Consider the following 25,812-nt stretch of genomic DNA (forward strand, 5'->3'; position numbering starts at 1 on the left):
CTTGGACCCCTCAAAGCGCTAGATTTGTGTCTTGCTAGGCTTTTTGGAGAGTATAGGACTACAGAAATGTGATAACAGAGGTCTAGCTGACGTCAAGGCGACAATGTTCGACGCGTCAACTTCCTTTGTCTCGAAGTTAATTAACCGTTTAGCCACGCCCCGGGTCAAATCCTCCGCTCCGTCTTCACATCCCTCCGTCACATCGTCGCGTTGACACTTTTTGCTTTATCAATCGCGCTTTTCTTGACACTTGACGTCCTCGCACCTGGCTTCTCTGTTCATCTGTCCGTCATCCTATGTCGCTTCACCCTTCCTCTCGTTTTCACCATGCTGCATCTGTCGCAAATGCGCTCCTCGACACCTTGATGTCCAGCGTTCTACCTCTCAATGCTTTGTCTCTGTCCTCTTCACGCTTCACCATCCTCCTCATCGTCCTCTATGTCGAACGCGATATTTAACCTGGTAAGTTCGCCTCCATGTCGTCCTCATCGGCATCGAGCTGAATACCTCACTCGCCTCATCATCCTCTGCATCGCAAACGCGTTCCCCGCCATTTTTACGCGCTTTCTATACATTTTCATACATCATTATTATGACGTACTCCAATCCTCTCCACCCCGCTGTCTCTAACGGCTGCAACTCGTCCTTCTCCTCCCTTTCCCCGGGCCACTGCACCCCACACTCCGCACTCCTTCCTGCCCAACCCCCATTCGCCCAGTATCCTTCCCACATTCGTCGTGTCCCCCAGCCGATCCCCAAAAACGCGTCACCGCAGCGGTCGCCAGTCACGTTCGACCTGGCGAGCGCCCAGACGTACGGGATGGGCATGCCCGTGTGCGAGATCATCGCTCGGGGTGGGGACGCGCTCTCCCGGATGATGGTCGGCGCGTCTGACCGTGTCGGCCAGGGGATGGACAGCGGCTCGCGCAAGATCTGCCTCAGCATCGTGGTACGTCACACTTCACATTCTCGAAACGTCAATTTAGAGTTATTGACTTTACCTTTTTCTTTCCCTATTTTAGTGGCCGGGTCACGAGAGCGCGAACTGGGCACACTCGATCGAGCTCTACACTCCCCTTGGTCCGCTGACGCGCGCCCAGCTGGCCGTGCTTGTCGCTCAGATGATACTTTCCTTCGTCGAGGTGAGCGGCGTCTCCCATATTTTTGTCTCCAGCTGTATAACTTATCTACTTTATCAAGGCCACCAAGCAGTTCCCTGCCTCGCGCTGCCCAGAGTGGCGCATCGGTGCCAGCGGCGTCTCCCTCAACCGCCTCTACCTTGCCGGCCTCTGGAATACCTCGCCAGACATGTGGATGGCCGAGATTCTGGTCGACACGAGGACTTTGCTAAGCTGATGGACCAGCGCTATCTGGGGGCGTCCTGCTAGCTTGGGCGCTCTCATATTTCATCCCCATTATGACCCTCTCATGCCCCTCATGCCTATCTTATATGGCCGCATGAAACCAGTACTTTCGCATAATTGATAGAGTTTCGCATATACCATAAGCATATTTATGTATCAATAGCACTTCACGTTCTCAATACATGCTAACTCCACCCAACTTGAAGTGTTCAAAGGAACTATTATGGGCTGCGTCACTGGTCAAGTTCAGTCCTTGCCTCTCAGGCGAACGTGAATAGTGATCGTGTTAGTGAAAGTAATCAACCATTTGAGAGCTATTCGCCATGTAAAGCGTACGGTCTTACACATTAAAATGGGAAGGTTCTCAGGCTCTAAGCTGCGTAACTGCAAAACGTTGCTGTGGACCGAGACATGGAAAATGACATCTCTTACGCTGGAAGAGTACTGCTTGCAGTGGTCAGTCGGCAGCCTTGTGGATATCTGTATAACAAACGTGAAGAGTGGCTTCATTCAATAGCATCCGCAGCAAAAGGACAAAAAATCGATGGTATGTTAAGCAGCGGAACCAGTCAATTCCCGCCTTCCATGCGAACAAGTAACCTTCACCAACGTCCCTCCCGTCTACCCCGCCCCCACGAATGCATTGAACCTCAAGGCTGTGGATGAGCTGTTACGCTAAACCAGGTCAACGATGCATAAAAGCAAACCATGGAACCAGAGATACTACCCACATTTCTACTAGGAGGACCATGCAGCCGTGATATGGTTGATATCACTGTAGGATTCATCATCGACCAGCTGAAGCTGAGAATAAGTGCTCCGAAGGCGTTCAATCCACCCACGGATCCAAATACGGTCCTCGTCCTTGCTGCGGTTTATCACGTTCATTCGCTTGAGAGGACATTGCGAGCGAGCAAGGAATGCTTCCAAGATCTGGGTTTCCTCGCCCTCTTCCCTCGCGAATTTGAAGGGGAAACTGAGCTCAGAAAGCGACGGAAGCACTAAAGGTCCGAAGAAAGGCAGGAGCGGTTTATATCCACCCCAAGTTGCTCCTACTGAAAAGACTTTTAGTTGAGAGAACTGTGGAGCATCTTGAGGTGTCGTAGAAGACGCCGTAGCATCAACGCTCGATGATTCTCGAAGGAAAAGGGCGTGGATATGAAGTTCCTCTAAGCCAGGAAAGCTAGTAGCCAGCTGACTGATGTCCACGGATATTGAGACGGGTGTTGGAGTAATGCGAATGATCAAGCGTCGCAAAACGGGTAATCGAATGCGATAGATAGCGCGGATGCCAATTTCTTGGAGCTTCTTCTCTTCAGTAAAATGAACGTAGAGGTTGGTTAACCGAGAAAGAGCTGGAAGCGGCGGATGATTTGCCAGAATTGGCTCACGAGAAATATGACTCGTCAGAGATAAAGACGTTAGATTGGGGAAGTTTTGGCCAAGCTAATCATCCAGCTGGCTTGGGAGAAGGCCCCTCTTGTCGCAAAAGTGTAACTCCAACCCCTGACAGGTATTCCTCAGCCCTTTGAGTATTCCGCTTTGAGCAATATTCTTCATCCGGCGAAGGGCCGAATTGAGAATAAGCAAGTAGACAGGATGTAGGCGACACCTCAACGCCAGCTCAGAGAATTGAGGAGACATTGTGTCCGGTGAAAATCTACTTGCATTGAGAAAGATGTTGTTCCATAGTTTTGGATTGCCGCGTGCAACAGTCCGCCAGCGTCGACAAGTGTCGGAGAAGTTGAAGGAGAGCGAGGACCTGTGCTTGTAGACGCCGTATTCGCCGCTTGCTTGTGCAAGGCTGCTGTACTCGAAGATGATGGACAACACGTCCTCCGGTATCCGTCCTACAACTGAGCGGAATCGAGAGTGTTCGCGTTTTGTGGATTCAAGCACGACTTTGCGTTCGGCGAGTTGCTCGATAACAGAGTCAATACCGTCTATTGCTCCGTTTATCCTCCCAATGATGTCGTTAAGCTGGCTCCTCTCGATGCTCGATGAAGTGTTGTAGTTTGTCTTGTAGAATGGGGTGAAAGGAGATTCCGTGATATCCTGTATTTCGGAGCAATGCCATCAGGAATTAAGACGCTGTATCTCTCATGGATTCTTGCATACGCACATCAATTTTGACATCAAGAGATGCTATCTACATGAAGAGTGTCAGGGAGTTCTGTCGACCTGTTTTTGATACGAGTAAGAGTGAAACGCACAAAGTGAGCAAACACCGAAATGATAGTCATGATGTGGATGTTGTGGTATGTCCCCTCAGATACGACTGACGGTATAAAAGCCAAGCGGTGGGGATACTTCGAGAAGACTTATGTATCTGATGACGAGGAGTAGGAGTAAACTGTAAGAGACAAAGTGCAGTTGCGCGTTGTGGTTCAAGTTTCGGAAGCGGGAATCGGAATTGTCGGCCCCCTCGCGCGCAGCGACCCCTTTGTCTTGCTCCTTGCAGTGATCATATGGACACTACGGGACTCAGAATTCTTCTTCTCAGCTCACAATCCAGCCACAGGCCGTTATATTTATTACTCTGGTGCAATCAAGATTTGTCAAGGAGCCAATGAACACGGACAGAAGAAGAAAATGTTAAGAAGGATATTGTAGGCTAGAGGCATCGGTGTATCGTAAGTCCTCTTAATCCCCTTGCCAGACTCGCCTCCGCATCCCCTTCGAGCCTCCACTGAACCTTGTCTAGGTTCTCCAAGACCTTTGCGACAATGATCCCCACCGCAATCGGCGCCCACCTCGCCGCAACGCGCTTCAACCTCCCATGTCCGAACGCCAGCATCTGCCTGTCTTCGCTTTGTCGATCCTGAGTCAACCTCCTCTTGCGAGGGCTGAACGTGTTTGCATCGTCTCCCCATGCTTCCACCGTCGCACTATTTCGATGTCTGCGACGCGGACGACAGAGATAGTGAACGGCCATGAGATGAGCGGCGTCTCCACATACATCTGGCGGTTTGGCGGATGCATCCGCAGCACTTCCATGACCACCGCTTCGGAGCCCGGCATCCTCCCTCCCTGCCTAGGTGCCTCCAGCTGATGAGGCGTAGGGTTCTCCCCGAAGTCGAGGAACGCGGCCTTGTATGCGTCCTCCTCGTACACCATCGCCACTGTCGACGCAACCACACTCCATATCGTCTCATACGCTGGCATGATGAAGTCGAGCGTATTCTCGTAGCGCTCGTGTAGTTACGGCCGGAGGACGCTGTGCACCCTCTCGAGCTGCTCCGGGCGGCCAGGTCCGTGCTCCGGCATGCATAGTTTGGCGAGCAACGTGGTGACGGCCGCAACATCTTGCGGATCGAGCTTGGTCATTGTCGGTCCGAGGAAGCCAATGAGGACGCTGGTGACGGACTGGATGTATGTTTTAAAGGACATACCGTGTTTGGGTAGGTAGCTCTCGGTGCAGCCCTCGATGGCGGTGACCCACTGTTCCCATTACCCCAGTTCTCGCTAGGTGAAAAGTCACGGACCATGGCTGCAACAGCTTCGAGGAGATGGTGGTAGGAATTTGGATCGTCGCTGACGCTCACAAGGCTGTGTTGTGTGTCTAGGTTCCTACGCAGACATCTATGAATCGGAGCACGCGGCGACCGAAGCTCGGCGTCTCCTGGGTCCAATAGCACTTCTTTGCGCTTCATACGCAACTCGATACGCCGGATCATACATCGCTTCGTTATTTCAGGAGGTATATTTTACAGTATCTCGTCGTTCAAGCGTTTAGGTGAACAATCCGAGATCGTCGCACTCAGCGTCGTCCTGACGCTACTACCAAACCTCACAGCTTCCTTGCGTACAGGAACCCATCGAATCCCTTATCCCCAACCGTCTGGATCACGGTCGCATCCACCTCTTTGTCCTCCTTGATCAATGCTACCATCTGGCGGATGCCAACGTTGGTCGGGTCGTCGTTGCTCAGGTCCGCGACGCGGCCGTCACGCACGACGTTGTCGACGATCTGTGTGGCGTGAGTTAGACCTCGCGTTTCTACCAAACCTCAGGGAGCTGAAGGGCTTACGATAACACCTCCGCTGCGGAGCATGCGCTTGGCCTCCGCATAGTATGTCGGGTTGCTCTTCTTGTCTGCGTCGATGAAGACAAGGTCAAATGGTTCGGATGGGCGGAGGCTCTTGATGGTCTCGACACCGTCGCCGACGATGACCTCGATCTGGGATGCGACGCCGGCCAACTCCCAGTTCTGCTTGGCGACCTTTAGGACAAAGATTCAGCTCAATATGCAGTATGAGAAGGCTGTTTATAACGTACGTCTGCGTGCTTCTGTTTGACCTCAAGCGTAACGATACGCCCATCCTTGGGGATACCGCGCGCCATCCAGATCGTCGAGACACTGCATGAAATTTTCAACTCCCACCCACACCAAAAGCAGAGCATAGGACTACGCACCCTCCGAGCGTTCCGACCTCGAGAACGCGCTTGGCGCCGATAGTCTGCGCGGCGAGCTTGAGGAACTTGCCCTCGTTCGCGGCAACAGCTATCTGCGGAAGTTCGTTGTTCTCACTGTTTGCGATGGCGGCGTCGATCCCTTCATCCTTGTGGATCACGTAGGAGTTGTGGAAGCCGATGGAGTTGGCCCAGAGCTGCTCGTTTGCGTGAACGGGGCGGCTCTCATTGGTGTTCTTGAAGGTGGTCGTCATTGGTGCTGGAAGTGGTGCGATGTATCGAGGTGGCCGAGGGATGGATAGAGTGTGGAAGGCTCGATGCGTATTCTTGGAACATCTGCGTCGAGGCTTTATACCCAGCGACACACTGCGCTTTTCTGTCCCTTACCACAGGTCAGCCCATGTTGGTCAGAGCAATGGTGCAATGTCGGTACCATTGCGTCGGTCACATTGATGTACACGCAGTGACTCAGATCAAGTGGGACGTTATTATCTGATAACTCAGCACGGTGGCGCCCGCAGGCCCACAGGAACAACAGCTTTCCCATACGGGGAAATCTCATCAGACGCGTTGTTATCTGATAAGTCAGCCAGCCCCATTGCGCGTCATGCCGTTGTTGATGCCGCCGCTCTCGCAGCGTCGCATATCGCCTGGTCCTGAGATAATTTGCGGGGTGTCTCCGCGATGCTCGCTATTGGGCGACTTGATCAAGTCATCGGTTTATCAGCACACTTCATACCGACTGCGGTCTCCCTTGCTCCTCGCGAGGATATGATGATCCGAGGATAGAGTTTGACACCACAATTGACGCTATAGTTGCTTGAACCGAAGGTTCGGAATCGAGAAACAATTGAGACGTGGATAACTTCATGACTTCGAGAGTGGAGGCGCTGGATATACATACATGAAGGGTTCTAATGCTTCGATAACAAATAAGATGTATCTAAAAACTACTTCATCGCCGAGCTTCTTTTGGTTTATCCCTTCTCAGCATCTGTTTAAGCTCAATCGCGCTTATGCATACCCAAACGAATCAACACGTAACGTTACACTCGGCCCACCACTTACAACGCTCGAAGGGCCAGAGACGGGAAAGCACAGGGCCTTTTTAGTTGCCCGAGTGAGCGCGTCCGACCCACACACTATACGTAAAGCACTGTCTGTCAATAAAAACTCAAGGGGAATGGGATGCCTCGACTTACCATCAACAAATATACGCTCATCAGTTGCTGAGGTCTCCTCAGAAAGGAGCGTTTGAAGATCAGGGCGGCCGTACTCAACGCGTACAGCATCGAGAGCAGCAAGAGCCGATTTTTCTTGTACAGGATTTGACGTGAGCGCTGCGGCAGTGGCCGCGGATGCGTCGTCTGTGATGGAGATGGTACGAGAGGTTACCGCCGTGCTTGGCGCGGAAGCGCCTGTGACGTGTATGCGAATAGCTACAGCGAGGCCTGGAGGGGCGAGTTTTATGGCTCTGGCCAACGCGTGCTCGACAGGTTCTATATGATCTAAAAGCACATGAGCTACTGCGGGAGAATGACATAGATGAAAACCCCACTAGGATCGCGTACGGCCCAAATAAACGAGACGCGGGTACATCTGCTGGTGTTGTTACGAGCAGCTCTGTCATTTTCGAGATGAGCAAACGAATACACTCGTCAAAACAATTAACTCACTCGACAATTCCCAAGAGGACGGGAAGGGTATGAGCGACGCCGGTTCCACCTGCCACCAAGACGCACGTGTCGTAGCACCCTATCTCGGGCGTCGATCCATAAGGTCCATCCACGAACACCCTCACTTCGCCCTTAGCAGCAGCCACCTTCCCAAGCCGCTTCGTAAAACCCTTGTGGACGTTGATCAGGAAGACAACATCGCCCCACATCGCCCCTTCCTCGTCTTCGCTCTTCTCTCCTGGCGCAGAAACGAAACATTCAGAATCAACACTCGCAATCGTAAACGGGTGCGACTCGAACGGAAGCGTCGAAACGGACGGCATGACCAAGTAGGCGGTCTGCCCGGGCGTCCAGTGGAAATGAGGCGGGCGCTTGATGCGCAGGCGCACGAGGTTGTCGGAGATGAGCTCTGTCGTGGCGTTCGTGCTTCCGAAGCCGGACTTGACGCCAAAATATGAGTAGTTAAAGGCGATGAGGCGGACAAGGCGAATGAAACGGTCGAGGCCCCAGAAGACGAACGCAGACCAGATCCAGTATGCACCGCTGGATAAACAGGTGAGGGGCAATAAGACATACGAATCAGAGAAGCTCCTTACTGAAGTGGTTTGGCGTGGTAGTATCCTCCCAAAACAAAGATACTGATAAGGTAGGTTAAACGTATGGCTTAGATATAAATTGAACTACACTCACAAAACCATGACGGTGTGCGTCAATGAGAAGAACTCGTAAAAGCGAGCCCGGATGGGACGTATCGATACGATGACAAGGATAGTCAAGGCAACCTGAGCAACCAAGCCGAGGCGCAGCCAGTCACTGGCCAGATCTTCAGGAAACCTAGAGTACCGGTCATTTAAGTATCGTCCTGTCGATACCGATAATGCATGTGACTCACGTCTGAAGGCACCGGTATAGTTCACTGCCACCGTGCACCCAAAGCAGGGCAAACACAGTCCGTCCTATCACTCGATGCATGTAGTTGAGCTGTGGAATGTTCCGAAGTAAGAAAACTGAGCCAAACTTTAAGTTACGTGCTCACTTGGTCGCCGCTAATTCCCGTCACCACTGCAATATTGACATGAGTTAGAACACGAACGAGGAGAAAAAATGACTCTTACGGGTGACGATGTTATTTTTCGTGCCTAGAGCGGTGAGGAGGGGGATTTGGCTAGATGCGAGCATGCCTGCTCGATTACTCCAGTACCGCATGTTATACCGGTTTCCCTCCAGATCCGTTGCTATTAACGGAGAAATGTATCAGCAAAATGAAGATAAAAGAATAACTAGGAGACGTACAGTTAATGAAAGCATACGTGAACACCAGAGCAACGTACGCCGCCGTGACGAACATCTCCGCGACACTGAGCGAATACGACCCTCCAAAGCTAAGCGTCCAGCGATACGCGACGACGCGGAAAACATTGAGGACAGCCAATGGATATCGCCAAAGTGGGTGAGCACGGGTTGGAGGTGATGGTCCGCGCTCAATGTCTATGGTCCGATGGTGCCGCGAGCGACTGAGTCTCGCGTGGATGTACGATCCCCAGTTGAACGTGCCGACGACGAACATGAAGATGGCGACGGACCACCAGAGCTCGAGGGGGTAGAGGTTCGTCCGCGACGAGCTGAGTTGTCTATCCGTGGCTGAGGTTTCCTGCGCCATTTTCGTAGGAGAGACGGATGGTGAAATATCAGCGACGACGGACTGAGGCGAGGGAGAGAAGAGGAGGAGATAGCCGTTCTCGGACCTCTCATGCGCAAGATGGCGAGAGATATAAGTTTTGGAGAATGATAAAACAGGGATGAACGTCAGATGTTTTCTTGGCTGCGACGCTGGGTGGCTCCATATTTTCACCGCCATGGACATGTGTAACAGGGGGCCCACGCGGAGAGGGGCAAGTTGACTTTTCCCGATGGAACAGGATAGGATACCACTCCTCTGGGATGTCATACGAGATTCGAGGCCGTTACTTGGTTATCTGATAAACGAGACAGCGTCTCGTCGGGGGTGAGCGCTTGAGCCTTGAGGAGACGCGGACGCATTTTCGACGTACATTCCGGCCGTCAGCTCGTCTTCGGCCGACATTATGTCTCCATATATTTCGAACTATAGATGGTGTATAGGCCCCTGAGCCTGCAGGAAGGCACGCTGAAAATGTGACGCGTCAAAATTATTACGAGGAAAAGACTGAGCCCGCAAAACATACAGAGTTGGTTGGCACTATACCTGTGGCGGAGCACGGGGAAAGCGACTCGTAAAGTTACGCCAGAACAGAATCATGATACAGCTCCTCGTTAACAGCAAAAACAACCCCTACCATGCGTAGCGGGAGCGAGAATGCGACAAGTCAGGCCGGATTCGGGCAATGAAACATCCGAGAAACGCGTCGCGGGCGCGTCCGGTCCGAAAGGGGCACGGAGGCAGAGTGGACACTTGGCTATCAGATAAGATGGTACCACCCATCAGACCATTGCAGACTGTGTGAAAATCTGCGAAAGGCGAGCCTGAACACGGGGTGTTCGGATTTTCCTGACCGGTCCCTTGGGCTCTTGATCGGACAATAGTTGCTATCTGATAAGATTTTTTTCTCGTACCACCTGTCTTCCAAGTCGCGCCGGTCTAGAAGATCGGTAAAGCGCAGCCTCGTGTTATTGAAGAGCCACTCGGAGCCGATTCTCTGCATAGGTGTTTGCTGGCGGCGGCAAAGTGTCTTCATTTCCGAGGATGTCATTCCAAGAGCTCGCTGAACAAGTTGAAGCCACACGATTTCCGGCACGGACTCCCTCAGCTTCCCAACAGCTTCCCTTCACCGCTAATTAGCAAGTCATGTTCCTTCAACAGAAAGTCACGAAACGGATGGAATGAAGTTGTTGATTCATAAGTTTTACTCGGAAGTATACTAATGAAACACACAAGTCGTACTAAAGAGCGAATAAAAGCTAAACGATATCTTACTGGCTAACATACACCCGCCGCCTCCCAGAACGCCCTACCCTCCGAGAACAACACATCGTCTATCTGTATATATTCATGTGGCTCATAGACGTAGCCCCGTCGCATGAACAAAGCACTAGTATCAGCTGTCTGTAAATATAAAGCAGCAGAAAGCGAAATAAAACACATACTGTGGCCGTATGCCGCGACTGAGCCTCAGGCAACACCGGTGTTCTGAAACCAGAACACGCCGAACCCTGACGCTGAGCGATTGCGACTAGAGAGATGAAAATCGCATCCTGCTCTGCGAGGCTGCTGTCGTCGACTCTGGGAAAGGTGAGCGTCGCGGACTCCACTCGCCCGCTTGCTGCCGCGCGAGAGTGCTGGAAGTAGGCTATCGGAGGGTCTCCTCTCTGGCCGGCTTCGCGTGCCTGTTATTCACGATTCAGCATCTCGAATGTGATCTAAACTGGATGGATTGAGCTCACAACCAACAATCCCGCCGCACTCTCGCGCCACTCGAACGTCTTTCCTTCGGCCGAGAATGTAACGGGGCTGGATTAAACACCGAGTCAGCCATTAGATATTTAAGGAGAGTTGTATTCGGCACTTACTACCTCGAGAATCTCGGCGTGCGGAGCCACTTCACGAGCTTCGTCCGATACCCTCCAGGACGCGTCGACAGCTTTTCAAGATATGAATCGCTCTCAGACGATGAACCAGGTACGATCGTGCACGCGTCGGAATCGTCGACGTCAAGGTCGACGTTCTCGTCGGCGCCGAGCCAGAGCGATATTTCGCGGCTGGGAACAAGCCCGCCTCGACGCTCTAGTACGCCCACAACGGCGTCGCGGCGTCGAATGATGGCAGCGCTTCCGTGGCATTGGATGGCGTATAGAGGGCGCGAGTCAGACATTGGTGAAGGAAGGCTGATGGGCGTGCGCAACGACGTTGTCGGAGCCGGTGCGGGAGAAATCGAGGCGCATGTCAGTGCCGCAGGGATGAGGGCACCGTGGAAGTGGAGAAGACGGAGCGTCGACTAGGGTGAGCTGTGACTCGTTGGTGTGATGCATGGAGGAAATTACGGTTTTAGAAGAATGCACTCGGTTGAAGTTGTGGGGGATGACTTGAAGGGATAAGTAGATTTACTCGCTTACCCTTATATACGTAGAGATGATACTAGGAAACACTATCACAAACATGGGTCCAATGCGGTAGAACCGGCATGCTATTGAATGGCCTGACTGCGCGGAACCGTTTTTGGGGCGCCTGCGTCAGCGTGAGTCGAGTCAGAATGATCAAATTCACGCGTCTACCTGGTCACGAAGTTAATGAAGTGGTGCCATTCAGGGAACCAGATGCTCTCGAGCACGGTTTCGGCGACTGGTTGGGCCTGTCAGAAGCCCGAGGCGCGAGGAGCGCGTCGCAACATTGGACACGACCGCATCAGTCGCGTCGCACGCTTGAGCCTGAGCGGTACCACTTTACCGAGGCACATAGCAAATCCGTGGGGCTATTCAAGACAGCACTGTGAGCCTGCTCCGGGCGTGATCAAGCATGTCCGGGTTAGCCAGAGACTAACCGCGAGAGATACCGCCACTTACTGAATAAGTAACAGAACGAGGCCACCAGCCTGCCAGGGGAGGACGACACGTTCAGGGCTATCTTGTATGGGAATGATCCGGTTGCCGCGTACTATCTGATAAGATCTCACCCCAAGATCAAAGGCGCCGGATGGACCCGACCTCGTCTTGTCAATCTGAGACGGACATTAGCATGGGGACCGCAGCAGTCTCATCACAAGGCCGTGGTGGTTTCGGAGAAATGGCGCCATGGGATGTCGGCCGACAGGTGGAAAATGAATATCTTATTCAAGTTGGGGTCGCGGTCGTGACGTCGGCGGTCTGCGAGCGGTGGGGTCTATGGTATTAAGGTGCCGCCCAAATCTGCTGGAATAGAGAGCAAGCATAGTCGTGACATAAAATAGGCCTTCAGGAGGTCACCGAACGATTGGGTGACGGAAAGACTGGCATTAATGTCGAAAGTAAACGAGTCACAAAAAGCGTCGACGCGAAACGCGCGTGGGAATTGCCACGAGGCAAGGTCCCCTCAGGCTCTTCATCTGTTTACCACCGTCCTACATTTGTCCTACATCCTCCTACATCCACCAAGGAAAGGTGATATGGGTTGGATTCTACACGCGGGGTCCAGGTTCGATGGCTATGAATGTACATTCGGCTGTACATATTAACACACATCCCAGCTACAAAATAGTGCTCGAGGTTACAAAACGACAATCACGGAAAAAAGGTAGTCTTCGCAAAAACACGATCAAAATGAGTGAAAGACAAAACGAGCGTAGATAAACGAAACACGATCCAACCGAAGGACTAGCATTGTTCTCAATCCCAAATCATCACAGCCTTCCCCTATCTGGGCTCACCGAAGGCATCAGCGCAACATATCATGGTGCCCCAGCCGACTCCTTCCCCGCGCACTGGTGGCGGCCGCTTGCTTCGCCATGAGCGCCTCTCTCACACGCGCCCGGTCCCTGCCCGATGCGTTCGAGATGCTGCGTCCTCGCCTCGAGATATTGGGGCCCCGCCCGCGGTCCCCGTCCCCACTCTGATCCCGGTCCTTGTCTCCGTCCCGCGACTCGGATTGAGGCTCGCTCTTGGGCTGCGTCGCTGGAGCGTGCTTGTGTTCGCCGGCGAGGCCATGATGTGTGCTTGACGCGGCCGGTGAAGCATCGTGGTCTTCGCTACCACGACTTGTATCTCGCGAACGCAGAAGCAGCGGCTCGGAGCCGCGTCCCCAGCCTAGCAGCACGGGCCTTGACGGCGGTGTCGCTCCTCGACCGGTACTTGAACCGGTACCATCGCGTGCGTGGGGTGCGGAGTGTTCGTGGATGTGATATGCGTGTCCAAGGAGTGAGTCTGGCACGGTACGTTTGGCGAGGGTATCTGACCGAGTTGGCACTGCCGGGAGTGCAAAGGCCCACGGGAGGAAGGAGAGCGAGACGCCAAGGACAAGTGACGCAGGGTTCAGGAGCTGAACCATACCGAGCGGATGCGTTGCTGGTCAAAGGAGTTGTGGGTGGCTGGAGCACGGAAGAGCGCCTGAGATGGGTTATATGAGCGGTATGCCAGCCGAAGATACCTGACGGTCTCGGGTTCCTCTTCTTGCTCTCGCGGCCAGGAGCGCAGCTCGTCTTCTATATACCGTACAACAGCTAGACCTGCTCGCTAGAAGACGGCGATATGAGACAGAAGTAACAAGGGACTCAGCGAGCAGGAATGAGGCGGAAACGAACAAAAGGCGAGCGCGATGCACGTCGCGAGACTGAAACCTAATCGCGCTTCCTATCACGTGGAGTTGATTTTCTCCGCCCATTCGGAGCAATATTGGCATTGGCCCTAGGAAAGGCGTCGAGGATGTCGAGAAGCTCGGGCCGAGAAGAAAAAGGGCGTGTTCCATGCCATCAAAGCAGAAAAGAAGGTATGCGATGTCATGGATGAATTAGCATATGCAATGCATGATGTCGATGAGCTACTGTGTAATAAATCTATAGATGCGAGCGATTAGCGGAACATATGCTACAAACCGAATGAGCAGGGAATAATGAACAACCACAGCGGCAACCACAGCGCACTGGCAACTAGTACGAGTAGACCTCCGCCTCCGAGTCCATCTCGATCTGCCGCTCCGCAAGCACCCGAGCGCGCTTCACCGCCAACTCCCGCTTCTCGTCGTCCCCAGACTTGGCTCGCAGGCGGGTCCACTGGATCTTGCCCGCCTCCGTCCCAGGTCCCGCTCCAGTCGCAGCGACAGCGGAAGCTACAACCGAAGGTGGCAGAGGCACACGCGCCTTTCCCTTCGCCTTCGCGGCACGGCGCCATGACATGCTCTGCAGACCGACGTCCAGCGCACGCTCGACGCGCGTCTTGAGCGCGAACGCCTGCTCCGTCTGGTGGTACGCCGCTGGTGCGCGGTTGCCGAGCCACAGGTACAGCACGAGCACCTTGTGCAGCGTCTCGATGATCTGCAGCTCGCGTGCATCCGTCACCTCTTCGCCTTGCGCCTCCACCACCACTTTGCCCTCGCCAGCGTCCCCACCAGCGGTAGCAGCAGCGACACCAGAAGATGCAAGCGCAGCCGCACGCTCCTCAACACCCTCCAGCGTCTCGACAAACGGCGCCTTCTCCAGCGCCTTAAACAGATCAACAAGCACCGTATTCCGATACATCCTACAAAACTCGCCCAGCACCTCCATCGTCAGCTGGTCCTGCCACGCCACCGGCGCATACGCCAGCGTCATCTTCTCCGCCAACGTCAGATCCGTCCCGCGCGTGTCCAAAAACTCCGCGATCTGCGGCAGCCGCGCGTGCCGCACGACGCCGAACGGCCGCTGCCGCCGCGAGATGTACGTCGGCACCTGGAGGTGCGCTTCCATGCTCGCGTTCGCGGGCAGCGCGTGCGACAGGGCCTCGAGGCGCGCGCCGCCGACGTCGAGGATGGCGCAGGGGACGGCGGGTGCGGGGGTGGCGAGCGCTTTGTGCAACATGGGGAGGTCGGTGGGCGTGAGAGTGGTGACGGTGCCGCCGGCTTCGGCGTGCAGGCCGTAGCGCCCTGCGCGCCCTGCAATTTGCTTGATCTGCGAGAGGGAGAGCCAGCGTTCGCGCGTGCCGTCGAATTTGCGGAGGGTCTCGAAGACGACGCGTTTGATTTTGCTATAAAGCCACTGTATCAGAACGGCGGTTCGATGGATAGAGAAGAGTAAGAAAGAAGGGGAGAACGCACAGATTCAGCCCCATCCCAATCGCGTCCGAGCCGATCATGACATCGTACTCGCTGTTCGGATCATTGAACAGCGCCGCCTGCTCGCTCCTGATCTCAGGCGGCAGCTTGCCGTACGCGACCGCGCACCGCAATCCCGTCGCCTCCTCGATCTCGCGCTTGATGTTGAATATCCCTGTCCTCGAGAACGTGACCACACAGTCGCCCTTCCTGACCAGCCCCCAGTCTCCGTCGAGCGAGCTCTCCTCCACACTGAGCGGCGACAGCCGCTCGTACCGATTGACAATCAGCTCGTCGCCCGTGTCGCGCAAAATAGCCTCGACAACAGGCACCGCCGTCTCCTCGCCGCACAGGTGGAGCTCCTTCGCAGGCAGCCCGAGCACAGCATGCGTCCACGCAGGCCCGCGCTCCGGATCCGCGATCATCTGGATCTCGTCGATCACAGCAACGTCGGGCTGCGCATCGAGCTCGAGCATCTCGACGGTGCAGCTCGTGAGCTCCGCAAAGTCCTCGACGATGCGGATCTCCTCGCCCGTGCGGAGGTTGCACGCGCGCGCGTACTTGGCGTGCCCGTCTTTCGTCACCGCCACCGTCGCGGCCGTCGCCGCGCCCGCGCCCGCGCTTTTGGGCTCGAGGTCGAAATTGGTGTTCTCGTCCGGCCGCGCGTCCGCATCGGGCGTCTCGCCCAGGGGAACGATCTGCCCCTTATTCAGCCGCTCCCAGATCTCGTGCGCGAGCAGACGCAGTGGGCCCGCGTACACGCCGCACCGCGCCGCCGCGAGCGCACGCAGCGCGTTGTGCGTCTTGCCGCTATTGGTCGGGCCAACGTGCATGATCACCTTCCTGCGCATCGCACGCGCGACGGGGAACCACTCCGCCGGGTACGAAAGGTCCGCCGTCTTCGCGAGGTTGGCCATCTGCGCGAGCGACTCGCGCCTGACTGTGGACGGCAGCGTGGGGGACGTGGCGGGGTCCGCCGCCCAGGTGTACAGCAGCTGCGTCATGGCCTCGTCCAGCGCGCGCCCCTTGGCGAGCTCGTCCCTGTCGATCGCGAGCCGCTCGATGTCGTACTTTTCTGCGATATCGGGGTCCTGGAGGAGCTGCTCCTGCTCGATCTGCCGCACGAATGCGTCGAGGATGGGCTCGATGTCTGCGTCGGGCACGCCGAATGCGACGAGGCGCCGGTGGACGTGCGGGAGGTGTGACCAGACGCCGACGCGGGACTCGAGCGCGCGGGATATGCTCCAGTTGGGCGGGAAGCTGAGGGCTTTGCCGTAGGGGTCGGGGTTGGGTGGGGGTTTGCGCGGCGCTCTGCCCGCATTGCTCTTGCCAGGGCCATTGGATTTGGTGTTGGGTAGACGTTCGGTGAGGAAGGCGTCGCCGAAGCCGTGTTTGGGTCGGCCGCCGAAGGCTACTTGGGTTTTCTGCTTTTGGTTTTGAGCAAAGCTCTTTGAAGCCTTGCCTGTGCGCCAGCGACGGAATGTGGTAGAAGATGAAGAGGCGATGTGTGTAGCAGCAGCCCGGGGATAGGATGCTTCAAGGAGGAGCCAGCTGTCGTGCTGAAGTGTAGATGAGAGCGAGCGTCGACATCGTGAAAGCATGAAACAAATGAGAAAAAGGAAAAAGTGGACGAACGCTGCAAGACAAAAACGTCGAGGACGCGAAAGACAGGAGTCGCGAAATTCTCGGGCGTTGTTTGTCCCTGTTGGCAACGCTCAATCCTCCCCGTCCCGCTCGACTTTTTCACTCGAGCTCACCACCGCCAACGATGGCCCTCTCCGCACTCGTCAAACCTTCGCGCGTTGCTGAGCTAGTGCGCACGCGCTGCGCCGTCTTCCAGACCTCTTACAACCCCGACTCCATCCGCACGGGCGCTAAATACCTCCGCGCGCGTCTCCGTGGGCCCTCCATGGTCAAGTACTACCCGCCCCAGGTCGACATTGCCAAGGCTGTCAGACAGTTCCCCGACCTCGAGCTTGTCAATTTTGCAGAGGTACAACGGCTGGAGGATGTTGCAGCAAAAAAGGCGAGAGGCAAGGGCGCGCCGAAGAAGAGCAAGGAGAAGGGTGCGTGCCGTTTTCGTGTTTCGTATTCGAAGCTTACTGGGCTGTGCAGGACAGGGACGTCGTGCGACAAGGAAGAAGCGGTAGTGTCTTGCATCGCAAGGAGTCATTTTATTCCTCTAGACGTCTACCCGACCACCGCGTTTTTGCTACTGTACACCACCACACCATGCTCGCTAATCCAATCAATACACCGCATACATGCATTGACCATTCCACCCTTTCTTGTTTCAACTCATCTTGGCCTCGCTGCCTTGACTAACCACCACCCCACTCAGCACCTCCAGCTCCCCAAGCGTGCGCGAGAACAAATCGTTCAGCCCAAGCCTCTCCAGCGCTATCGCTCTCTCTCCCGAGTCGGCCCCTTCCGACAACCCGCTCTCGCTCTCGCCCATCAACCACGCCTCAAGCGGGGTCGTGTCACTGAAAAGCATACTTCGCAGCCTCGTACGCTCCGTTTGGCTCATCTTCCCCGCCGTACTCGTGCCAGTGCCTGTATCCACATCCATCGCATCAACCCCCTCCCCCCTTTCCACATCCCACGTCTGCCCACGCAGCACAGCGAGCCATCCCCGATCCAGTGCATCAAGGAACGCGAGCAGCTTCGTGAGCACGCTGTTCTCCCCATTGGCATCGGACGACACTGAAAGTGGCGGGCAGGGATACTTTGGCACGCTCTTGAGCGCGTCGCCCATAAGGCGCAAGAGAAAGTCCATACGCATCCACGCCCACGAGCCCGTGGGCGGCATTTGCAGTGTGAACTCGAGCAGGCGCTGGGCTCGGTCGAGGTACTGCGCGAGTGTTGCGGCGGCGGTCGAGGGAACCGAGCTGTGAGTTGTGAACCGCGAATTGTAAGGGAAGTTGAGGTCGAAGATAAGGATAAGCCACAGAACGCCGGTTCGCTCAGAAGATGGAGTGACGCACCGCTTCTTCCAATCACCGTCGAGCTTACGAAGCTCCCTGTCGAGGTAGTTGCGCGCTTTCTCCTGGGACATACTAAGTGGCGAGGGCGAGGGCTGTTGGAAGTGCTGCTCGGTCACCGTCGTTTCTCGCCCCGATTTGTTGCTTCCGGTGTCGCCATTGTCAAAAGTCAGAGACTCGGCAGGAGGTTTCGTCATGGTTTCCGCGATTGTTCGCTTGTGCGGAATTCCGGGAGCGGCGCCGCCGATAAACAGACGTCAACACTCCCTTCCTCGACTCCAAGGACGTCGCCGTCGTCGTGCACAGGGTCGGACCCTGCGCTTTTGAGGGGTGGGTACATTTCTTCGATTCGAGTTCGTATCAAGAAGCACGTCTGCATGAAATGCTGCTTCAAACGCTGAATGACGACACCGTGAACTGCACCTTCGGCTTCGAGCGGCGGACTCGGTTCGGGCGCCACCTTGGCCGTCAACGTGGATCGCAATGACTAACAAATGCATACCCGCGTTACTCTCAACTGACCGGGTGCAGGACGAGAGCGGGAACATTGGTTGTGTTCGAGGAAAAGCGGCTGCAGAGGCTGAACAGGTGAGTGGACCGGCGGCTGTCATGTCATTGTCCGAACTCCGCTCTGGGGTCGACGCCTGTCGACGCTGTTGGGATCAAACTCGGAATCCGATCATTGCTCCCTCTTTGCTCCCTATCTGCGGTCATTTGGAGCTGTTCCCATGCCAGCCCATACCGCGGCACTGAAAGTGGCTCGCGAAAGGAGGTAACGCTCCTGCCCTCTCCTTTTCACCTCCTCCCTCACATATCTTGCGTAATAAGGTGTTCACAATAACAGCAATGAAGTCAAAAGACTGAAGATGGTCGTGAAATACGTTCCTCACAAACATATCGTACGCGTTTCGCTTGAATGTAAAATGGCTGATGATCATCGATGATAGCTTGAGAAAGTTAGTAAGCTCGAGAGAGCTCGAGTGCACGTTGTGCCGAAGCCTCTGGACTGCCTCGGTGTCCGGGTGCAATTCCACCAGCACAATGCGCGCTTCGACAGATGAACGAGACGTCAACAGGTTGGTGACGAGTGCATCCGCGGCAGTGCAACTCGCTCGCGACGGTCACAAATCGACGAGCGGACTCAAGCGGAGCCGCCGAAGATCTTGACGTGGCGGACCCGTTTGGCGATCTCTGGTCGTTATTGGCTATTGTTGAAGCTGTTGCGCCTCAGTCAGAGTTTCCCCGGACAACCAGAACAGAATCTCCGTGGAGTCAGTTCTCGCACCTGTCGTCACCGACCCGACCCGAGGCTCATTGCACCCGCCACGAGACTCACTGCAGCCGCACCAGACCGCATCTCAGTCGCCCCAGATAAACCGCACCCATTGTTGGCTGTTGCTAGTCGCCGAAGGTTACAGAGCGATGGATGATCGAAGGAGGCTTCGATTACCGATGGATACACACACCTTCCTTCTCAATGGCGTCGCTTCTTTGTAGAAACAACGCGTGCAGTACGTCACCTGCTCTGGCCCGCAGACACCGGGAATATGTGGATGTGTCGCGACAAGCAACTCGCCTCGGCTAGCCCCCCAGACGTGATGTTCACCTCGTGTGCGCCTCTGAGATCCACCTACCGGTGGATTCCTGCACAAAGAATGCTCAGTTGTCCAGCAGACGCACGCCAGCCTATGCACGGCTGCACAAGACTCCTCAAATGTGTATAAAAGCGCGAGCATGACAGCCTTCGAAGACCAGTGCCCGTGCTCCAACTCCAGCTTCTCCCACCCCCGCACCTCCCCATACCACTCCCCTGCCGCCATGCATCAGCCTGCCCCCTCCATGAGCGTCCTCGCACCTCTCGCAGCAGCCGGCGCAATCTGGGCCATCTTCTCCCGCAATCACAAGCGGATGCCCAGCATCGGGGACGTCGCTCGCGATCTTCTGTTCGAGCCGCGGTCAAAGGTTCACTCAGACGGAACGGGCCACGAAGCCATCGAGGAGTAAGCGCACAGTCCTTCGGCGGAGTACATGAAATTCGCATGCTAATGACGCGCTCCTGCTATTCTAGCTATGGAGTCATGCTCTCCTCCATGGCCATCTCCCCTATATCATAGGAGCCGCACACCCCCGCTTCTCGAGGCTCACACCTCACACCCCAGGATGAAGCACGACGACGACTTACCATCACGACGGTGTACCAGATAACACACACGCCGGGCCAGAGCACCGCTTCCTACCTACCGCCCCAGTCATACACATTTCGCGGAGGGAGTGCGGTTGTACCAGTGGAGACAGACACCCTTGGATCCTATGTAGTTCTACTTTCCCCTCCCCTCTCTGTACATCACCTCCCGTGACGGGCTGCCGGTATAGGGGCCCTGGCGTGCTCGCTTCAGCCGTCGGTCACGGCTATCTATACGCTATACTTAGTTATCGCCCCATCAGCAGCATATCGTTTACTCGCAATCATACCAGACTATCCGGACCGATCCTTTATTTTTGTTCGTTAGCGTAAGACCCTGCCTCGGGAGCGAGAAACACAACATGTTCCCGGATCTAGAACAAGGAGGATCAGCGGTAGGCACTCGACCTGGGACACGATTAGATGCTCGCGATGGACTACAACAAGAGAGGAAGGCTGTCCACATTCCTTCCGCCGTCTCATTTCATATTGGCGACTCGCCGCTTCGTGCTTTTAACACCCGCCTTTCGGTTTCAACATGTACAAATGTGCATTCTGTACGGTACAACGGCTCCGATATATCTCACTTCTACCACTAACAAGAGTACTATCCAAGTTCTCATTTGCCGGGGAGGTTCGGAGTGTTCGGAAGCTGATTAGTGACACAGCTTCCAATAGTTCCTTTGCACGTTATAGGTGAAGATTTAGCGTTTATTAAAAACGTGAAATGCTACCAATACATAAATATGCGTATGGTATATGCGAATTTTTATCAAACATGCGAGTGTTAATTAATGCGGCCATATGAGACAGGCATGAGGGGCATGAGAGGGTCATGACGGGGATGGATTATAAGAGTGCCCAAGCTAACAGTACGTCCTAAGACAGCGCCGATCCAACGGCTTATCGAAGTCCTCGCATGATCAGGTGTCGACCAGAAGCCATGTACTGTGATTCACCGTCAGAGTAGACACCACCGTCAGAATAGACAACTCGCTTTTGTGCCCGTTTCCTTGGCAAATCATTCAAACTAAATTCATGGTAATTACGAGAACATGTTTTAATTTATGCCTGTACATGCGATTGGCGAGGGAACGTCTGGATGTGAAGCTGCAAGCCTCAAAGCATGAAAAACAGGGTGTTGTAAAAGATTTCTTAGCTTCGGCGGATAACCAGCTGTGAACATGCGACACAGTGTGGATGATAGAGCTATTATATGTTCCAAGGACATCTTTACCCTTCGTTGAAACAATTTTGGGCGCTGCAAAAGGCGACAACTCTCAATATGTCGGAACGATGACAGAGTGTCCTCTCGAGCCTTGCCATAATCTTATAGCCGCTGTAACGGCGACTTCGGCTCAGCGATAACGCCCTGGCTTTCCTTTTGAGACCGGCTATGGTGGACGGCCTGCCTAATATGGATTATCGCCACCCGCGCGGACTGTCTATTCTGACGGTATTCGGCCTAAAACACTGATTCGTGCATTGCACATGCACCCTATGCTTGCGTCACTCAGCGATTTTTTTGAAGGTAGATCGCATACCAAGGACATCTCAAACCTAAATTTAAGCAAGTTGGGCGAAGGAAAAATATTCCACACACGTTGCACAAATGTCTGTCTATTCTGACGGTGAATCACAGTAGTGCCACTCACTGCCCATAGTCCCGACAAGGAGCATCATGATGGCAAAGAGGTCGTTCAACGCGCGAGGGGCCGACAATTCCGACTCCTGCTTCCGAAACTTGAACCACGCAGCATAGCGCACAACCGCACTTTGTCTCTTACACCTCATTCGTCGTCAGATCCACGAGTCTCATCGAAGTATCTCCGCCGCTTAGCTACCAGCCTGAGGCCGCCAATCGCGTGTAAGACGACAAACCACAACATTTACATCATGACTGTTGTTTCGGTGTTTGCTCACTTTGTGCGTGTCACCCTTATTCTCCTCAAAGATAGGCCGACAGAACTCCCTGACACTCTTCATGTAGATAGCATCTCTTGATGCCAAAATTGATGTGCGTATTCATGCAGCCACATGTGCGATCCAACGACTTAATGCCTGATGGCATTGCTCCGGAATCCAGGATATCACGAAAACCCCTTTCACGCCCTTCTACCAGACCAACTATAATACTTCGTCAAGCATCGAGAAGAGCCAGCTTAGCGACATCATCGGGAAGATGGACGGAGCAATCAACAGTATTGACTCGGTTATCGAGCAACTCGCCGAACGCAAAGCCTTGCTTGACTCCACGAAACGCGAACACTCCCGGTTCCGCTCAGTTGTAGGACGGATACCGGAGGACGTGTTGTCTATCATCTTCGAGTACAGCAGTCTTGCACAAGCAAGAGGCAGAGATGGCTTCTTCAAGTACAGGCCTTCGCTCTGCTTCAACTTCTCCGACACTTGTCGACGCTGGCGAACTGTTGCACTCGGCAATCCAAAACTATGGAACAACATCTTTCTCAATGCAAGTAGATTTGCACCGGACACAATGTCTCCTCAATTTTCTGAGCTGGCGTCGAGGCGTCGCCTACATCCTGTCTACTTGCTTATTCTCAATTCGACTCTTCACCGGATGAAGAATATTGCTGAAAGCGGAATACTCAAAGGGTTGAGGAATACCTGTCAGGGGTTGGAGTTACACTTTTGCGACAAAAGGGGCATTCTCCCAAGCCGGCTGGATGAGTGGCTTGGCCAAAACTTCCCTAGTTTGACGTCTTTATCTCTGACGAGTCATATTTCTCGTGAGCCAATTCTGGCAAATCATCCGCCGCTTCCAGCCCTTTCTCGGTTAACCAACCTCTACGTTCATTTTACTGAAGAGAAGAAGCTCCAAGAAATTGGCATCCGCGCTATCTATCACATTCGATTACCTGCTTTGCGACGCTTGATAATTCGCATTGCCCCAACACCCGTCTCAGTATCCGTGGACATCAGTCAGCTGACTACTGCTTTCCTGGCTTGGAAGAACTTCATATCCACGCCCTTTTAATCCGAGAATCATCGAGCGTCGATGCAGCGGCGTCTTCTATGACACCTCGAGACGCTCCACAGTTCTCTCAGCTAAAAGTCTTCTCAGTAGGAGCGACTTGGGGCGGATATAAACCGCTCCTGCCTTTCTTTGCGTCTTTAGTGCTTCCGTCGCTTTCTGAGCTCAGTTTCCCCTTCAAGTTTGCAAGGGAAGAAGGCGAGGAAACCCAGATCTTGGAAGCATTCCTTGCTCGCTCGCAATGTCCTCTCAAGCGAATGAACGTGATAAACCGCACCAAGGACGAGGACAGAATATGGATCGGTGGATGGGTTGAACGCCTCCGGAGCACTTATCCGCAACTTCAGCTGGTCGATGATAAATCCTACGAAGATATCAACGCTATCATGGCTGCATGGTACTCCTAGAAGAAACGTGGGTAATATTTCTGGTTTCGTGGTTTGTTTTGATGTACCATTCTGAGTTAGCGTAACAGCTCGTCCACAGTGGGATTAAATTCATTCGTGGAGCGGAGATTAGGACACCTGCCGAACCGGGTTAAGCAAACTCGTGCTCGCCCAAACTCTCGACCTCAAAGCCTTTGCCGAGCGGGCCCTAATAGTTCCTTTGCGCATTAATATTTACGTAGAGTAAGCATTGATTGAAGGTGTGAAGTGCTATTGATACATAAATATGCCTATGGTATATGCGAGTTCCTATCAAACATGCGAGAGTATTAATTTCATGCGGCCATAGGAGACAGACATGAGGGGCATGAGAGGGTCATAACGGATATGAAATATGAGAGCGTCCATGCTAGTTATACGCCCCAAGAAAGCGCCGATCCAGCAGCCTATCGAAGTCCTGCCACGATCACCGGGTGTCGACCAGAATCTCGGCCATCCACATGTCCGGCGAGGTGTTCCAGAGGCCGGCGAGGTAGAGGCGGTTGAGGGAAATACCGCTGGCACCGATGCGCCATTCTGGGCAGCGCGAGGCAGGGAACTGTTTGGTGGCCTGAATAAAGTGGGTAAGTTATACAGCTGAGAAGAAAAAATGGGAGACGCTGCTTACCTCGGCGAAGGAAAGTATCATCTGTGAGACGAGCACGGCCAGCTGAGCGCGCGTCAGCGGACCGAGAGGAGTGTACAGCTCGATCGAGTGTGCCCAGTTCGCGCCCTCGTGACCCGGCCACTAATATAGGAAAAAGAAGGGTAAAGTCAACAACCCTAATCTGACATGTTGATACAAATAGTGACGTACCACGATGCTGAGGCAGATCCTGCGTGAGCCGCTGTCCATAACTTGACCGACGCGGTCTGACGCGCCGACCATCATCCGGGAGAGCGCGTCCCCGCCCCGAGCGATGATCTCGCACACGGGCATGCCCATCCCGTACGTCTGCGCACCGACCAGGTCAAACGTAACTGGCGACCGTTGCGGAGACGCATTTTTAGGGAACGGCTGGGGGACACGATGGATGTGGGGAGGATACTGGGCAAATGGGGGCTGGGCGGGGAGGAGTGCGGAGTGTGGGGTGCAGTGGCCCGGGGAAAGGGAGGAGAAGGACGAGTTGCAGCAATTAGAGACAGCGGGGTGGAGAGGATTGGAGTACGTCATAATAATGATGTATGAAAATGTATAGAAAGCGCGTAAAAATGGCGGGGAACGCGTTTGCGATGCAGAGGATGATGAGGCGAGTGAGGTATTCAGCTCGATGCCGATGAGGACGACATGGAGGGGAACTTACCAGGTTAAATATCGCGTTCGACATAGAGGACGATGAGGAGGATGGTGAAGCGTGAAGAGGACAGAGACAAAGCATCGAGAGGTAGAACGCTGGACATCAAGGCGTCGAGGAGCGCATTTGCGACAGAGGCAGCATGGTGAAAGCGAGAGGGAGGGTGAAGCGACATAGGATGGCAGACAGATGAACGGAGAAGCCAGGTGCGAGGACGTCAAGTGTCAAGGAAAGCGCGATTGATAAAGCAAAAGTGTCAACGCGAAGATGTGACGGAGGGATGGCGGAGGATTTGACCCGGGGGGCGTGGCTAAACGGTTAATTAACTTCGAGACAAAGGAAGTCGACGCGTCGAACATTGTCGCCTTGACGTCAGGCTACACCTCTCTGTAATCACATTTATGTGGTCCTATAATCGACAAAAGCCTAGCAAGACACAAATTTAGTGCTTTGAGGGGTCCAAGAGTCGCCAATGAGCTCGTCGATGGGCGCAATGGTCGTCGAAAGAGGTCAAAACGCGTCGGCTGAGCTCGAACCAGTCACCTCGTTTAGAAAATTGAGGCCCCTTTGCCACGCGAGTTTGACTTGCCCTCGTCCCTTTCACACATCACATCAACCCTTCACGTCATCACACCGACGTCCTCATCACCTTGCACCTGTTGTCGTCGTGCCCGTCGACATGCCCCGCCGTATGATGAAATCACAAGTTGATCCCGAGACTGCAAAAACCTCTCTATGATCACAGCGAC

General features: G+C 54.3%; 11 protein-coding genes across 11 annotated transcripts; 3 read left to right on the forward strand and 8 right to left on the reverse strand.

Moving 5' to 3' along the window:
- Positions 1–826: 826 nt before the first annotated feature.
- Positions 827–1,356, forward strand: CONPUDRAFT_47941 (uncharacterized protein; the record flags this gene model as incomplete). The annotated part of the gene is made up of 3 exons (XM_007765856.1): positions 827–949; positions 1,023–1,142; positions 1,201–1,356. 3 exons carry the CDS (start codon positions 827–829, stop codon positions 1,354–1,356), a joined length of 399 nt encoding a protein of 132 aa, XP_007764046.1.
- A 1,077-nt stretch (positions 1,357–2,433) lies between these two features.
- On the reverse strand, positions 2,434–3,613 carry CONPUDRAFT_162804 (uncharacterized protein). The gene is made up of 3 exons (XM_007766880.1): positions 3,578–3,613; positions 3,487–3,513; positions 2,434–3,419 (listed from the first exon to the last, which is right to left on the reverse strand). Exons 1-3 carry the CDS (start codon positions 3,605–3,607, stop codon positions 2,811–2,813), a joined length of 666 nt encoding a protein of 221 aa, XP_007765070.1. The 5' UTR covers positions 3,608–3,613; the 3' UTR covers positions 2,434–2,810.
- Positions 3,614–3,922: 309 nt separating this feature from the next.
- Positions 3,923–6,148, reverse strand: CONPUDRAFT_98798 (O-methyltransferase family 3 protein). The gene is made up of 5 exons (XM_007766881.1): positions 5,781–6,148; positions 5,643–5,724; positions 5,395–5,586; positions 4,069–5,334; positions 3,923–3,997 (listed from the first exon to the last, which is right to left on the reverse strand). Exons 1-4 carry the CDS (start codon positions 6,029–6,031, stop codon positions 5,155–5,157), a joined length of 705 nt encoding a protein of 234 aa, XP_007765071.1. The 5' UTR covers positions 6,032–6,148; the 3' UTR covers positions 3,923–3,997; positions 4,069–5,154.
- Positions 6,149–6,687: 539 nt separating this feature from the next.
- Positions 6,688–9,113, reverse strand: CONPUDRAFT_135309 (iron reductase; the record flags this gene model as incomplete). The annotated part of the gene is made up of 8 exons (XM_007766882.1): positions 6,688–6,919; positions 6,980–7,285; positions 7,336–7,400; positions 7,454–7,996; positions 8,050–8,091; positions 8,144–8,287; positions 8,346–8,460; positions 8,735–9,113. 8 exons carry the CDS (start codon positions 9,111–9,113, stop codon positions 6,792–6,794), a joined length of 1,722 nt encoding a protein of 573 aa, XP_007765072.1. The 3' UTR covers positions 6,688–6,791.
- Positions 9,114–10,313: 1,200 nt separating this feature from the next.
- CONPUDRAFT_135310 (uncharacterized protein) lies at positions 10,314–11,502 on the reverse strand. Its single transcript, XM_007766883.1, has 3 exons — positions 11,000–11,502; positions 10,874–10,940; positions 10,314–10,816 (listed from the first exon to the last, which is right to left on the reverse strand). Exons 1-3 carry the CDS (start codon positions 11,299–11,301, stop codon positions 10,466–10,468), a joined length of 720 nt encoding a protein of 239 aa, XP_007765073.1. The 5' UTR covers positions 11,302–11,502; the 3' UTR covers positions 10,314–10,465.
- Positions 11,503–12,725: 1,223 nt separating this feature from the next.
- On the reverse strand, positions 12,726–13,630 carry CONPUDRAFT_162807 (uncharacterized protein). The gene has a single exon (XM_007766884.1). It carries the CDS (start codon positions 13,443–13,445, stop codon positions 12,837–12,839), a length of 609 nt encoding a protein of 202 aa, XP_007765074.1. The 5' UTR covers positions 13,446–13,630; the 3' UTR covers positions 12,726–12,836.
- Positions 13,631–13,853: 223 nt separating this feature from the next.
- Positions 13,854–17,186, reverse strand: CONPUDRAFT_162808 (P-loop containing nucleoside triphosphate hydrolase protein). The gene is made up of 2 exons (XM_007766885.1): positions 15,186–17,186; positions 13,854–15,115 (listed from the first exon to the last, which is right to left on the reverse strand). Exons 1-2 carry the CDS (start codon positions 16,781–16,783, stop codon positions 14,044–14,046), a joined length of 2,670 nt encoding a protein of 889 aa, XP_007765075.1. The 5' UTR covers positions 16,784–17,186; the 3' UTR covers positions 13,854–14,043.
- A 289-nt stretch (positions 17,187–17,475) lies between these two features.
- CONPUDRAFT_88023 (uncharacterized protein) lies at positions 17,476–18,240 on the reverse strand (the record flags this gene model as incomplete). Its single annotated transcript, XM_007766886.1, has 2 exons — positions 17,476–18,073; positions 18,170–18,240. The coding sequence occupies 2 exons, from the start codon at positions 18,238–18,240 to the stop codon at positions 17,476–17,478; spliced, it is 669 nt and encodes a 222-aa protein (XP_007765076.1).
- Positions 18,241–19,900: 1,660 nt separating this feature from the next.
- CONPUDRAFT_150454 (uncharacterized protein) lies at positions 19,901–20,280 on the forward strand (the record flags this gene model as incomplete). Its single annotated transcript, XM_007766887.1, has 2 exons — positions 19,901–20,166; positions 20,235–20,280. The coding sequence occupies 2 exons, from the start codon at positions 19,901–19,903 to the stop codon at positions 20,278–20,280; spliced, it is 312 nt and encodes a 103-aa protein (XP_007765077.1).
- Positions 20,281–22,244: 1,964 nt separating this feature from the next.
- On the forward strand, positions 22,245–23,750 carry CONPUDRAFT_150455 (uncharacterized protein; the record flags this gene model as incomplete). Its single annotated transcript, XM_007766888.1, has 4 exons — positions 22,245–22,274; positions 22,339–22,365; positions 22,435–22,825; positions 23,437–23,750. The coding sequence occupies 4 exons, from the start codon at positions 22,245–22,247 to the stop codon at positions 23,748–23,750; spliced, it is 762 nt and encodes a 253-aa protein (XP_007765078.1).
- Positions 23,751–24,195: 445 nt separating this feature from the next.
- Positions 24,196–24,708, reverse strand: CONPUDRAFT_47659 (uncharacterized protein; the record flags this gene model as incomplete). The annotated part of the gene is made up of 3 exons (XM_007765835.1): positions 24,196–24,339; positions 24,397–24,516; positions 24,586–24,708. 3 exons carry the CDS (start codon positions 24,706–24,708, stop codon positions 24,196–24,198), a joined length of 387 nt encoding a protein of 128 aa, XP_007764025.1.
- Between the last annotated feature and the right edge of the window lie 1,104 nt (positions 24,709–25,812).

The sequence above is a fragment of the Coniophora puteana genome (assembly GCF_000271625.1).
Source record: "Coniophora puteana RWD-64-598 SS2 unplaced genomic scaffold CONPUscaffold_2, whole genome shotgun sequence".
NCBI lineage: Eukaryota > Fungi > Basidiomycota > Agaricomycetes > Boletales > Coniophoraceae > Coniophora > Coniophora puteana.

What these genes read in the sequence shown, in the direction of transcription:
- CONPUDRAFT_98798 (XM_007766881.1), bottom strand. Translation starts at nt 6,031, where the DNA reads ATGACGACCACCTTCAAGAACACCAATGAGAGCCGCCCCGTTCACGCA. An exon ending in GAGGTCGGAACGCTCGGAGG is followed by an intron (nt 5,725 to 5,780) that starts GTGCGTAGTCCT and finishes AATTTCATGCAG; the next exon opens with TGTCTCGACGATCTGGATGG. An exon ending in TCAAACAGAAGCACGCAGAC is followed by an intron (nt 5,587 to 5,642) that starts GTACGTTATAAA and finishes TTTGTCCTAAAG; the next exon opens with GTCGCCAAGCAGAACTGGGA.
- CONPUDRAFT_135310 (XM_007766883.1), bottom strand. Translation starts at nt 11,301, where the DNA reads ATGTCTGACTCGCGCCCTCTATACGCCATCCAATGCCACGGAAGCGCT. An exon ending in ACGCCGAGATTCTCGAGGTA is followed by an intron (nt 10,941 to 10,999) that starts GTAAGTGCCGAA and finishes TGTTTAATCCAG; the next exon opens with CCCCGTTACATTCTCGGCCG. An exon ending in GTGCGGCGGGATTGTTGGTT is followed by an intron (nt 10,817 to 10,873) that starts GTGAGCTCAATC and finishes CGTGAATAACAG; the next exon opens with GCACGCGAAGCCGGCCAGAG.
- CONPUDRAFT_162804 (XM_007766880.1), bottom strand. Translation starts at nt 3,607, where the DNA reads ATGACTATCATTTCGGTGTTTGCTCACTTT. An exon ending in TTTCGGTGTTTGCTCACTTT is followed by an intron (nt 3,514 to 3,577) that starts GTGCGTTTCACT and finishes CTCTTCATGTAG; the next exon opens with ATAGCATCTCTTGATGTCAA. An exon ending in CTCTTGATGTCAAAATTGAT is followed by an intron (nt 3,420 to 3,486) that starts GTGCGTATGCAA and finishes TCCGAAATACAG; the next exon opens with GATATCACGGAATCTCCTTT.
- CONPUDRAFT_162808 (XM_007766885.1), bottom strand. Translation starts at nt 16,783, where the DNA reads ATGCTTTCACGATGTCGACGCTCGCTCTCATCTACACTTCAGCACGAC. An exon ending in ATTGGGATGGGGCTGAATCT is followed by an intron (nt 15,116 to 15,185) that starts GTGCGTTCTCCC and finishes GTGGCTTTATAG; the next exon opens with CAAAATCAAACGCGTCGTCT.
- CONPUDRAFT_162807 (XM_007766884.1), bottom strand. Translation starts at nt 13,445, where the DNA reads ATGGTTCAGCTCCTGAACCCTGCGTCACTTGTCCTTGGCGTCTCGCTC.